Source organism: Carcharodon carcharias, chromosome 5 (genome assembly GCF_017639515.1).
Source record: "Carcharodon carcharias isolate sCarCar2 chromosome 5, sCarCar2.pri, whole genome shotgun sequence".
NCBI lineage: Eukaryota > Metazoa > Chordata > Chondrichthyes > Lamniformes > Lamnidae > Carcharodon > Carcharodon carcharias.
In genome coordinates this window covers 163,721,844-163,735,873 of record NC_054471.1, presented here as the reverse complement: position 1 = coordinate 163,735,873, position 14,030 = coordinate 163,721,844, and the positions used below count along the sequence as shown (strand labels likewise).

At 42.2% G+C, this 14,030-nt stretch overlaps 1 protein-coding gene across 2 annotated transcripts in view; it reads left to right on the top strand.

Moving 5' to 3' along the window:
- Nucleotides 1-14,030, top strand: part of LOC121278045 (myelin transcription factor 1-like protein) — a 363,597-nt gene that overhangs the window by 65,034 nt on the left and 284,533 nt on the right. For both annotated transcript variants that reach the window (XM_041188068.1, XM_041188067.1), the window contains exons 4-5: nucleotides 2,338-2,636; nucleotides 4,348-5,325. In XM_041188068.1, the coding sequence (XP_041044002.1) occupies nucleotides 2,338-2,636; nucleotides 4,348-5,325 (1,277 nt within the window). The remainder of the gene's footprint in view (nucleotides 1-2,337; nucleotides 2,637-4,347; nucleotides 5,326-14,030) is intronic.

Below are 14,030 nucleotides of genomic sequence, written 5' to 3'. Positions count from 1 at the left end.
GCTGCCTCTGTAAACTGCATATGTACAAACCCCAGCCTGACTCCAGTCTTGCCCTTGTGAAAATAGGAAATACGATGTTTAGGGATGGGACTTCGAATTTCTGGTCATGTCCAGGATTTTGATGATGACGGAGAGCGTCTCTGTCATGGTGAAAATCTGAGCCATTGTTATGATCCTGTTAGGGACTGTTAACATTTGAAGAAGACATACAAATATCCAACTATTAGCCTACAGAGTGATGCCACAAGGTTTCATGTTTTTAAACATAAACAAACTTTATTATATATAAGAAGAATTAAACAAAGCAAGTGCTATTAACTTAACACTATACTTCTTAATTAGTTATGCTATGGACTCAGTTCTACTTTTTACTCCCCCCCCACCCCCCCCAACCAAGAGTTCCCTTATCTTACAAAATCTTGAAGGTTCATTCACTTTTCCTGGGACCAATCCACAAGTATGCTACAGCTCCGTGGAAATCACTTTGATTTCTTCTCAGTGTTCCAGCTATTCCCTGAGGTATGAAATTTATGGGGATTGTTCCATTAGCTTTTGCCTAATTGATCCTCCAATTTTCTCTAAAGACCTCACAAATGTGGACTCTTGCTGCCACCTGGCTTATGGATTTAAACATCAAGAACATCCCTTGGTTCCTAATGGCCCATTATGTTCCCACAGCTTCTGTACAGTGTTGGTCTGTCAGGTATTTTCCAGTTCCTGGCAGATGTTTTTTCTCCACCTGCTCCAAGCTGACTGACAATGCTGATTGCTCCCACGCTAACTGCAAACTGCCTTCTGCCACAAGGCTCTGTGAGGACCATTGTAGCTTTCTTCCTTTTGTTTTGAGCTAGGTAAATCTTCCAGCTTCTTTTCACCTTTTGAATTCCAAACTGAGCTCAGCCTCGCCAGCATTCTGCACAGTGAATGATAAAGTTAGTATTTGCTTTCCTTAAGATGCCTAATATTTATTTCTTTCGGCTGTCCCAACTCAGTGAGCTACAGCCTACACATAGATCAAAACTGCAACTGCCTCTGCCTGTTCCCAAACTGAACTGTTTACTTCTTTCAGCAAATACACACAGATAAATTAAACAAAAGAACCTCCTACCCCCACATCCTGTCTCCTTGACGATGTGGCATGCTTTGGGATGTTCTCAAACAGAAATGTTAATAAGTTATTTTACCTTTAATACAACTCTTTGATTCTGGAACTCACATGAATAATTTCTATATCTAATGGAGTTTTCCAACCCTCTTTCCCAGAGTTGCCAGCTTTTAGTTTCATTTGTGGGGATAATGATGGACACTCTGGTTCCACTAAGAGCTCCAGAAATGTGTCACCCATTGTTTAACTTTTTCTTTTCACTATCAACTATAACCTTGTAATATAAACACAGGTAAATTAAACCTAGGTTTGTTTGATTTTCCTTTACATTGGAGTTCTTTATCAGTTTTCCAACCAGGCCTTTCCATTTATCTTACATTTAACTATTTAATTCCTAAAACTAAAGTTATTTCCTAAAGCACATTAGTTATTAACTAGATATTCACAACAATGTTTCCTTAATTAGCCAACTCATATAAGTATGCTTTGAAAAATAAGCTGGGGGTCCTTCACTATGATGTGTTAATTGTATATCAATTGGGTGTTTAAGATAGTGGGTATTATTTGTGGACTCACCTGTGCTCATATATATGTGATCGTTGGTTGGAGGCGCATGATATGTAATGTGTATCTCTGTTTAAAAAAAATCTTGCAAGTATATAAAGACCAGACTGCAGTGTTCTATTCCTCACCACCTGGCCACCCAAATTCTAACATGAGGCCACTATACTATGCAAGATAATCAATTGTTCAGTATACTGGTGTAAATGAAACATGCATGAACTCATAGAATTGTCTTACACAGCAAGGTGGCAAAAGACCATTTTGTAAAATATGAACAGGAAGTAGATATACAGGTACTACTAGACTGAGGTGAGACTTGTTTAGTGAGGGAGTTCAAAGAATGCAACACTCAATGCTGGCTTTGGTTTTAATGTTTACAAAGCTAATGAGGCAGTTGGCTCTCTGTTAATGTTGAAGCGATTAAAAGGACATTTAAAATGTTCCCAGACAACCCTGTGATCATCTAAGGAACTTCTTAAACTTTGACACTGGATCTTCAAAGAGAGGACATCTGACTGATTTAATTGGCCTAGTAGTGTTGACTATCTTAACATGCATAATTTCTTTATCTATAACAAATTCTAGAACTAATACGATTGTTCTAAATACAGCGTGTTACCGTAGAAATTCTTCCTACCATGCTAATTGTTTCTGTTTCCTTGTTCTAGTGTTTATGGATGTCCATTAGCAAAAAAGAGGAAAATACAGGACAAGCAACCAAGTGAACCAGCTCCTAAGAGAAAACCTTTCCTGGTGAGAACAGACAACTCTTCTGTAGATGAGTGCTATGAGACTGATGGTACAGAGGAACTGGATGAGAAAGATGAGGAGTATTCTGATGAAAATGATGATCAGGAGGAAGATGAAGAGGAGGAAGAGGATGTGGAAGCGGAAGAGGAAGACGAAGATGAATTAGAAGAGGAAGATGAGGAAGATGAAGAGTATGAAGATCAGAGTAATGAACAAGGTATGAATTACTTTACATAGATTGAAAGAACCATTGAATACTGTTCGGTTTTTAAATTTCAAAGCAAAGAAATTTACAAGATTAGGTTCACTTTTCTTAAATTCTGGCTTGCATTATTTGAAGATCAGTAGAGGCTAAATATGGAAGCTTGAGTTTATCTTCAACATTTGTCTAAATTTGCTGATCCCATATTCCCCATGGTGAACTGTGTTTGCAAGAAGCGCGGTTTGGTGATAGGGATACCACACTCTAGCCCAGATTCATTTCAATTGATGAAATGACCCTGTTGTTATTAAGTGTGTTGCTGTGAATTAGCGTAAACTTGTTTTCAAACATATTATTGATTTCATTAACAAACCATAGATGCCACCTCTTACTCCTGCATGTCAAATATGATGGGACTTTTAAAATTTTATTCATGACAAGCCAATTAGTTCAAAACTTTGTCATTCAAGTGATTTCTTGTAAGCCTGTGAATGAATATTCACTCTGATACAGTAGTACTTATTGTATTGTTGGTAACCAAGATTATTCATGTATTAATACTGCAATTCTGACAGCAACCATGTGAGCTCAGAGGTGTTTTATTTTAATTATACAATAATTATAAGTTGTATTACTAATGCATATGAATTAGTTTTGATTTTCTGCACCCAGATGTTTGTTTAGGGCTTTTATAGAAAGGAGAATAAAAATATTGTTCCTAATTAAAGATAACTAATAACTTGCTGCACAGTCAGAATACTATTTTAATTTTCAGTCCAAAGTTACATTAGTCTATGAGTTGGGTTTCAGTATTGCGTCAGAATAAATTTATTTCTAATAAGTGTGATGAATTTGCATGATTTGATCATATTCACCTTGTAAAGACACCTTTTATTCTTATGTCTTTGTGGTTCATATCTTTTATCATTGTTCCATCACAGACCAATAGGCCTGATATAAATTGTTGACTATGTTGATTGCTCTATTATTAAGATCCAATTATCTAGAAGTAATGGTTTACACTATGTAAGCATTTGTTACTTAACATGCTCACTGTTGCTAGATAAGAGATGCATAGATTTAAAATATAAACCAAAATATTTCTGAGCACTCAGCAGATAAATGCGCCATTTGATGTTGTACTGAACTGTACCTGAAGGTACCAAGTTTTTTTCCCTAGCCTTTGTTGATCCCAGCCTGGGCAGCAATGGGCCACATTAATTGGTCTCTGTTTCTTAGCTATGACAGAAGAAATAAGAATTTACCCAGGAAAAAAGAGTTTCCACTTTTGCTGGGTACTGTTGGAACATGTGCAAAGGTTGGAGGTTCACTCAGGATAAAATTGAGTGATACCCCCTCATCAAAAAATAGTTTGCTGAAAATCTGTGGAGATTCTCCTGGTGAAATTTGTAAACGGCCATTGTCTACATTTATGTAGTTTTTTGAGGGGGTCCATCTAGTCTCCTTCCAAAGTAGCATTGGGAGGTTGGATGAACCCCCAAGGAATTCCAGGATCTTCCTGTGCATGCATGGGAAATGATCACATGAGCAAGATACTAGAGCTGTGCAGTGGCTGTCGGTCATACTGCCATTTGAGTCACTGCCTGTAGGAGAATGGGAAATATCTGGGAGGAATGGATTTAATGACAATAAACCATATCCATTGAATAATTTCATCTGTAGATGAAAAACAATAATTAAGCTTTGCTTTCTTGTTTTCCATTAGAAGACCTTCAAGAAGAATCTGATAATATCAGGAGAAACCAGGACATTGAGAAAGATGATAACAACAATGATGAATATGACAATTATGATGAGCTTGTTGCAAAATCATTATTAAACCTGGGAAAAATAGCTGAAGATGCAGCATTTAGGGCTATGACAGAGTCTGAAATGAGTGACAGCACGGCGCGTGGCCTGGAGGATGATAGTGACACTAACGGGAGCAGGGGTAGAAAAACAAATAAAAGTGACTCCTGCCAGCTGAGTTTGGATGTTGACAGTGATGTTGTTAGGGAAACAGTGGATTCCCTTAAACTCCTGGCACAAGGACATGGTGTGGTACTTTCAGACAATGCAAGTGTTAGGGGTCGTATAGATGGTTTAATACAGAATGAAATTAGAAATGTGAACTTAGGATCATGCAAGTCCACCAATGATGGTATGGAAAAGACTGTTGATGAAAGTGATGAGGCTGTTTGCCTGAGCAGTCTTGAGTGCCTAAGGAACCAATGTTTTGACTTGGCTAGGAAGCTAAGTGAGAGTCAGCACGAGGAAAGAAACCAGCAACATCATTTTAGTGATTGTCAACAGAACAGACCTGATGATGACATCACAAGAAGGATGTCAGATCGGAACTATTCAGATATGGTTAACCTGATGAAGCTTGAAGAACAGCTTAGTCCTCGCTCTAGAGCTTTTTCTTCTGGTGTTAAGGAAGAAGAATCACATGACAGAGATGATGACACTGGCTCAGTCAAATCTGACCGGTCTGAGGAGGTGTTTGATATGACCAAGGGAAACTTGACTCTGTTAGAAAAGGCCATTGCACTGGAAACAGAGAGAGCTAAGGCAATGAGAGAAAAAATGGCAATGGAAACTGCAAAGAGGGATGCGTCAGATCAAATTCCAAGGCATCATGTCGGAGATGAGAAGAAGTCTAGATCCTCTGATGGTCATGTTAAAAAGCCATACTACCCTAAAGGTACAACTTCTGTCTGTTTCTAGAATATAAAGTAACATTCTGTTCAGAGCTATTGATTCAGCTCCTTGTCTTTAAAAACAAAGGTTGCCAGATAACAATTGAACAGAGTGATCAATAACAAAAGAATGGAGCTTTGGCTACACATTAATTATGTTAACATTGTGAGTTAATGGAAAACATTTACCATGCAAGGTAAAGACTGGTCCATTGCTAAATTAATAGTCATTTATTTTTGAGTCACATTCTGCTTCATATGCTATCCTCCTTTTGCAAATTGTGGCCAGGTATTATATACTGTGAGGACATACTATATAAAAAGGTGAAAAGAAAATATTTAGGTGGTGAATTTCCACAGGGGCTCTCCTGTTCATCTGCCAGAAGTTTAGCAGAAGAACGGCAGAAACCCCAGAAAAATGGCACAAGTGGTGTAGACACCATTTTTATGCGGTATTTCTGCCAAAGTTATGGCAGATGAGTGGGAGAAGCTCACGGAAAGTCAAAATTTAGTTTCACCATTTATAAATGCACACTAAAACCCTTTGCTCTGTACTTGTTTTATTGTTGTGGTCTTATAATAATATTTGCATTAACATTGTTTTGTGGTTTTTGTACATAATCAGATATTAAATTATTTGCATTCTTATTCCAGTATTTTCCTGCTAATTGCTTGGGGTGAACCCAGATGACACACTCACAATAACTTGTTTAAGATGTCAAGGATAGAACATAATTTTCCTATAATGTAGCCAGCCATAGAACATGTAATGGAATTGCATGATGCTGGTTGGACTTGATTTTATGAGTATTTATTATGTAGAATAAGAATCGGTGGGTTTATTGATTATTAGATTATAATACGTTTATATATGATTTTGGTGCTTTAAACCTTAGCCTATCAGCAGGTCTGAGCAAGTTGCAGCTTCCCTGGGCTGGTTAATTTTTAATGCATTTCAACCTTTACAATAATTCTGAAACAAAGCTTCATATTATAAGAAATAATTTTATGACTATTATCACTATATAGAAATAAAATTCTTTTGCACGCCAATGTTCTTTTTCCCTTTATTTTGTATTTTAATCTTTCATCTCTTCCACATTTACTAACTATTAATTTCATTCTACCTTTCTTATATATTTTTGTTACATTTTCTTTGTTTTCTGTGCCTCCAAAGGTCCCATTATCTATTTTGGAGATGAGTACAACTTTGGACAGTTTTCCCACTAATTGGCTGATAATCAGCTACAGAGGATAATTTTCAACCAATCACTGGAAAAGGGGTGCAATATGAAACATGTCCGACTTCTAGCTTTTTATTTCAAATTGGTTTTTAATCTTCAGGTTTCATTTCATATTTTTGTAAAGCAAAGGAAAAAACATCTAATAAAATATATAAATGCCCATGAGTATTATAAGGCAGCTTTTCAAAAGAAAACTGCAGACAAATTATAATTGTGGAAAATATAGGTAAGTGACCCTTAACCATATAAAAGTCAGTGAAGAATGTGTTAGCCAGAAGTATCAGAGGTGGATAGATTCTTGGTAAGCAAAGGGGTGATAGGTTATCAGGGGTAGGTGGGATGCAGATTAAAGGTTACTATCAGATCAGCCATGATCTTATTAAATGGTGGAGCAGGCTTGAGGGCTGAATGGCTCCTTGTTGGTATGTATAATGTTTGTATCGTATGTATGTATAAGACTCTTGAGTAAAAGGAAATATGCCCTGGAATCCGCCAAGAATGAAAATAATAAATCCACGAGTTTTGAGGCTATATTTTCTGTTGGGGGTAAAATTGAAACTCGGGCAATGTGTGATTTATGTGGCAGAATTGAAAGTCCAAGGGATGGGTTCTCGTCTACCATTTGGAAAACTGGTGAGAACCCCGAGCGCTTTTTTCCGGAGGCCTGGTGCAATTACCAGATAATCAGGCACTTGTGGATGGTGTCGGGACTCCCATTCGAATACGGGCGGAAATCTTTCCCTGAGAGCTACCAGCTCATTGGAGGCTGGCAGCTCTGCAGTACTGGCTGCACCTCCAGAAGAGGTGACTGCTGCTGGTATTACACTCAGGCCTGCAGGGGGGATCAGCCAGGGGATTCCCAGACAGAGGTGAGTATGGGCAGGATGGGGATCGTGGGCAGGGGTTGCTGGTGAGGGGGGTGGGGAAGGGGTTCAGAAGTAAGGGCAGGGGTGGCTTTCAGTGCCCCCCCCCCCCCCACCCCCACCGCAACCTCCCCGGTTCCTCAAGCTGGGTCCCCTGATTGTGTACAGAGTGCTTGTGAGTGAGGGAACCAACCCCCTCAACCCCCGCCAACCCCTATACCGCACCCCACCTCCCCACCCCCCGTTAGGCACTGGCAAATCCGACAGAGTTTGTTGGGTGGCCTTCGCAGATGACGAGTCCTCCACCTGCTGTCAGTTGAATACCAGTGGCAGCTGGGTAAGGCTGTTAAGTGGCTGCCTAAGGCCTCAGCTTCCCTCCAGGAGGGAAGGCCGCCTGAAAGCCTTCCTATTCTGAACTTGATCGGGAGGAGCCGTGAAGGTGGCGGTGTCTCCCACCTGATCAAACGACCACACCCCCCAACCACCCCCCCCACCCCCACCACCCCCCCAAACCCCTTGTTGCGGGGGTATTAAACTCATGTTCTATAGTGTGTTAATCCATCACAGTTTTAGGGCCAGCTTTATTAAGATAATAACAATAAATTTTCACTAAGATTGAATAGTGACTCACTTGTTGGGGAGCCTGCAGCAACTTCCAGGGCAGTCATCCAAAAAAAAACTAGCTGGTAAGCACATCAGCAAGGTTACTAGCAAAGTCAGATCTGCAGGAGAGCAGAAAGCCTCTAGGTTCACTGAGAAATCAGGGAATTCTGCTGGATGAAGTCATGCAGAGGAAGAGAGGAAGGGGCACTATTTGGAACAATGATACAGGCCTTCTAGGCATTCAGAGCCAGTTGGAAGGGAGTGACTACTGATGCCAACGCCCCATGCATGGCAATCAATGCAAGAAAAAGTTTAACAACTTTTCCAGCAAAATAAGAGAATTGATCCACATTTCCTAAGAGCACACTAATGTTAAGCATATATTCTATTTATATAGCCTTGACACACGTTTTCCTAAGGTGCTTGAATTGCATTCCATCAGTGCCCATGGGGCAGCATGGGGCCTTTTAGATCCCACCTTCAACTAAAAGTTCTCCTTCACTCAGCGTTATATGCAACCACCATGGCAAAAGCCACACATCGATTCTAACTGTTTGGTGCAAGCACCTGTCATTACAAGCACAATGAGTGCGTGCTAACATCAGAATTTTACTGCACGTCATGGCAATTTAAGATAATTCTTATATTGTGTATTATTTTTTAAGAAGATAGCACACAACATCAAACAGGAAACTGCAACAGATGGTAGACCATAAACCTCCTTTCACTCAGCCCCTAAGATGAAACATCACTACAAATCCTGTCTAATGAGGCAGTAAATGGTAGCAGAGATGGGGAAGTAGATTGTCAAATGCCAGACCCAGAGTCATGATAACCTTTTACTTCTCTTCCTTCTCACCTTACTACATTCTACATTATTTAGAAGAAACCTATATTGTGAAATCCTCATGCTGCACCTTCTACGAAAAATGACCTGTAACTCTGCCCCTAAGCACCCTTTCTAATATCTGCTCCTCTTTTCCTTCTCCAGATGTGCCAGAAGAAGCAGAACCAGTCTCATGTAGATCCGGGCCTGCTGCAACATGTCACTCACACTCTCCCTTACATGCATACTCCCTCAGGAAATTTAGGTGTGATCAAGATGGGAGTGCACTGGATGACACACTGAGCAAGAGTAACTTGTGGTAGAACGAGTGGGAACATGTTAATGACTGGATGTTGATGATACTCACCTCTTGACTGGACAGCCTGGGGTCCTACTTTTAAAAGAAGTATGCTTGCAGACCATCAGGCATATGTGCAGGCACAGGTGGCCTTGTCAAACAGTATATTGTGGATGGATTGTGCAGAGAAGTCCCCTAAACCGCACAGTCAATACTGTGCTGGATGGCTTCGCAGCATTGCTGTCTATTCTGGATTGTGACAACTCCAAGAATATCTGCAGCAGAGGCCACCAAGGCAGAGTTATGAAGACAGTCTGTGCTTCATCTGTTTTTTAAGAATTCATTCATGGGATGTGGGCCTCGCTGGATAGGCCAGCATTTATTGCCCAACCCTAATTGCCCTTGAGAAAGTGTTGGTGAGATGCCTTCTTGAACCACTGCAGTCCATGTGGTGTGGGTACACCCACAGTGCTGTTAGGAAGGGAGTTCCAGGACTTGGAGGGCAATGCATCTTTTAATTGGTACACACTGCTGCTACTGTGCGTCAGTGGTGATGTGGTGCTATTTAAGTGGGCTGCTTTGTCCTGGATTGTGGCAAACTTCTTGAGTGTTGTGGAGCTGCACTCACCCAGGTAAGTGGGGAGTATTCCATCACACTCCTGACTTCTGCATTGTAGATGGTGGACAAGCTTTGGGGAGTCAGGAAGTGAGTTACTTGTCGCAGGATTTCTAGTCTCTGACCTGCTCTTATAGCCACAGTATTTATATGGCTAGTGCAGTTCAGTTTCTGGTCAAAGGTAACCCTCAGGATTTTGACAGTGGGGGAATTCAGTGAGGTAATGCCATTGAACATCAAGGGGTAATGGTTAGATTCTCCCTCTTTGGAAATGGTCATTGCCTGGCACTTGTGTGGTGCAAATGTTACCTGCCGCTTGTCAGCCCAAGTCTGGATATTGTCCAGGTCTTGCTGTATTTGAACAGAGACTGCTTCAGTATCTGAGGAGTCGCGAATGGTGCTGAACATTGTGCAATTATCAGTGAACATCCTCATTTCTGACTTTATGATGGAAGGAAGGTCATTGGTGAAGCAGCTGAAGATTGTTGGGCCGAGGACACTACCCTGAGGAACTCCTGCACTGATGCCTTGGAGCTGAGAAGACTGACCTCCAACAACCACAATCATCTTCCTTTGTGCTAGGTATGAATCCAACCAGTGGAGAGATTTCCCCTGATTCCCATCTTCTCCAGTTTTGCTAGGGCTCCTTGATGCCACACTCAGTCAAATGCTGCCTTGATGTCAAGGGCAGTCATTCTCACCTCACCTCAGGAGTTCAGCTCTCTTGTCCATGTTTGAACCAAGGCTGTAATGAGGTCAGGAGCTGAGTGATCCTGGCGGAACCCCAACTGGGTGTCAGTGAGCAGGTTATTGCTAAGCAAGTACCGCATGATAAAACTGTTGATGACCCTTACCATTACTTTACTGATGATCGAGAGTGGACTAATGGGGCGGTAAGTGGCTGGGTTGGATTGTCCTGCATTTTGTGTACAGAACACAGCAATTTTCCACATAGCCAGATAGATGCCAGCTGCACTGGAACAGCTTGGCTAGGAGTATGGCAAGTTCTGGAGCACAGGTCTTCAGTGCTATTGCTGGAAATTGTCAGAGCCCATAGGCTTTATACTATTCACTGCCTTCAGCTCTTTGTTGATATCACATGGTGGGAATTGAATTGGCTGAAGACGGACATCTGTGATGCTAGGGACCTCCAGAGGAGGCCGAGGTGGATCATCCACTCGGCACTTCTGGCTGAAGATTATAGCAAATGCTTTTGCACTGATGTGCTGGGCTCCCCTGTCTTTGAGGATAGAAATATTTGTGGAGCCTCCTCCTCCAGTGAGTTGTTTAATTGTCCATCACCATTCATGATTGGATGTGGCAGGACTGCAGAGCTTAGATCTGATCTGTTGGTTGTGGGATCACTTAGCCCTGTCTATCACTTGCTGCTTATGCAGTTTGGCATGCAAGTAGTCCTGTGTTATAGTTTCACCAGGTTGACATCTCATTTTTAGGTATGCCAGGTGCTCCTGGTATTCCCTCCTGCACTCTTCATTGAACCAGGGTTGATCTCCTGGCTTGATGGTAATGGTAAAGTGGGGATATGCTGGGCCATGAGGTTACAGATTGTTTTTGAGTACAATTCTACTGCTGCTGATGGCCCACAGTGCCTCATGTATGCCCAGTCTTGAGTTGTTAGACCTGTTCAAAATCTATCCTATTTAGCACGATGGTAATGCCACACAACACGATGGAGGGTACCCTCAATGTGAAGGTGGGACTTCATCTCCACAAGGACTGTGCGTGGTCACTCCTACCAATACTGTCAGGGCCGATGCATCTGCGGCAGACAGGTTGGTGAGGATGAGGTCAAGTATGTTTTTCCCTCTTGTTGGTTCCCTCAACACCTGCCGCAGACCCAGTCTAGCAGCTATGTCCTTTAGGACTTGGCCAGCTCAGTCAGTAGTGGTGCTACTGAGCCACTCTTGGTGATGGACATTGAAATCTCCCACCCACAGTATATTCTGTGTCCTTTCCACCCTCAGTACTTCCTCCAAGTGGTATTCAACATGGAGGAGCACTAGTTCATCAGCTGAGGGAGGGTGGTACATGATAATTAGCAGGAGGTTCCCTTGCCCATGTTTGACTTCATGGCTCAGGAGTCGATGTTGAGGACTCCCGACTGTATACCACTGTGCTGCCACCTCTGGCTGGCCCAGCCTAGTGATGGTGATGGTGGTGTCTGGGACACTATCTGTCAGATATGATGTCACAAGGATCACTATGTCAGGCTGTTGATTGACTATTCTGTGAGACACTCTCCCAATTTTGATGTTATTAAGGAGGACTTTGCAGGTCGACAGGGCTGAGTTTGCCATTGTCTTTTCTGGTGCCTCGGTTGATGCGAGGTGGTCCGTCTGGCTTCATTCCTTTTTTGAGGCTTTGTAGCAGTTTAATACAACTGAGTTGCTTGCTGGACCATTTCAGAGGATATTTAAGAGTTAAGCACATGCTGTGGGTCTGGAGTCATGTGTAGGCCAGACCAGGTAAGGACAGCAGATTTCCTTCCCCTAAAGGGCATTTGTGAACCAGTTGGATTTTTATAACAATCGGCAATGGTTTCATGGTCATCATTAAACTAATTCCAGATTTTTATTGAATTCAAATTCCACCATCTGCCATGGCAGGATTCGAACCTGGGTCCCCGAAGCATTACCCTAGGTCTCTGGAATACTGCTCCAGCGACAATACCACTGTTGCTGTTGATGCACAGAATGCTGCCATAGAAAGAGATGGTGCCAGAATGGAAAGGTGTATTGTTGCATTTTAAAGATTGGGGTTGATTTTCTGATGAACACCAGTGGGGCTTCACTGAATCTGTTTCCCTCAGATTAGTGACCATGCAGACAGTGCCTCGTACCAGCGGCATGGCAGGAATGGGCATATGGTAGTTTGGTCTGCCTGGATGTTGGTACACATGAATCCCTAAGTTAGCCCCTTCCAGTGCTTGCACATGTGGCTGAAAGGACCAAAGGCTCGGCTACTCCGTGCAATAATCCAATAGGTCAGTTTGTAGACTTAGCCACGAGGAGATGTGGATACCTCAGGCCCAATAAGGTCTTAATGGACACGGCAGCCTACCACTTCTTGGGTTCTCCTCACTCATGTAGGACTGAGGAGAAGCACAAGATTAGGCATTTTTAAAAATTCATTCCTGGGATGTAGACAAAAGCAGCATTTATTGTCCACCCCTAATTCTTCTTGAGAAAATGGTGGTGAGCTGCTTTCTTGAACCACTGTAGTCCATGTGGTGTAGGTATACCACATTGCTATTAGGTAGGGTGTTCCAGGATTTTGGCTCAGTGACATTGAAGGGACAGTGATATAGTTCCAAGTCAGGATGATGTGTGACTTGGCAGGAAACTTGCCAATGGTGGTGTTTCCATGTACCTGCTGCCAGGTGGTAGAGGTTGTGAGTTTGGAAGGTGCTGTCGAAGAAACCCTGGCTGACCTTATGATGGAGGGAAGGCCATTGACGAAACAGCTGAAGCTGGTTGAGACTAGGAACCATGAAACTCCTACAGCAATGCCCTGGGGCTTAGATGATGGTCTTAACACCACAACCATCTTCCTTTGACTCCAGCTAGTGGACAGTTTTCCCTTGATTCCCATTGACTTCGGTTTTGCTGGGACATCATGATACTGCTGTTATGTCAAAGGCAGTCACTGTCTCCTCATCCTCTGGAATTAATCTCTTTTGCCCACATTTTGACCAAAGACTGTAATGAGGTTTGGAGCTGCCACAACTAACATGCCTATTATCTACATTCCTTCATTTACATTAACTTCCATTTATACAACCTAATGAAATAAATTACCAGATATTTCCCCCAAAAGTGCCTTCCCCCACAAGACCCTGAAATTCTGGTGGAGTTGTTGGGCAGGAATAGAGTGGAACCTGGATTCTCTGGTTTCCTGCCCAGCGCTATTCCAGTAATCGCACCCGCTATAACCTTATTGGCCCAATAGAAGCCGTGCCTGTTAGGAGCCCCAAACAACTGATTCAAGAATGGCCACAATTTTAAGCTTTTGATGATAAGGGATTTTTTTTTCTTAAATGTCTTTGCTGGCTGATTAAGGGTATCTGGTTTCACTAATGCCTGCAGCAAATTGACACTGCAATTTCCAGTCACTTCTTAGAGATGGGAACCTCTGGAGCACTTCACAGCTGCAGTCCTGGCAGACTCCAAACTAGGCAGCAGCGAACAAGTTATTGCTAAGTAAGTGCTGCTTGATAACACTGTTAATGATACCGTGCAT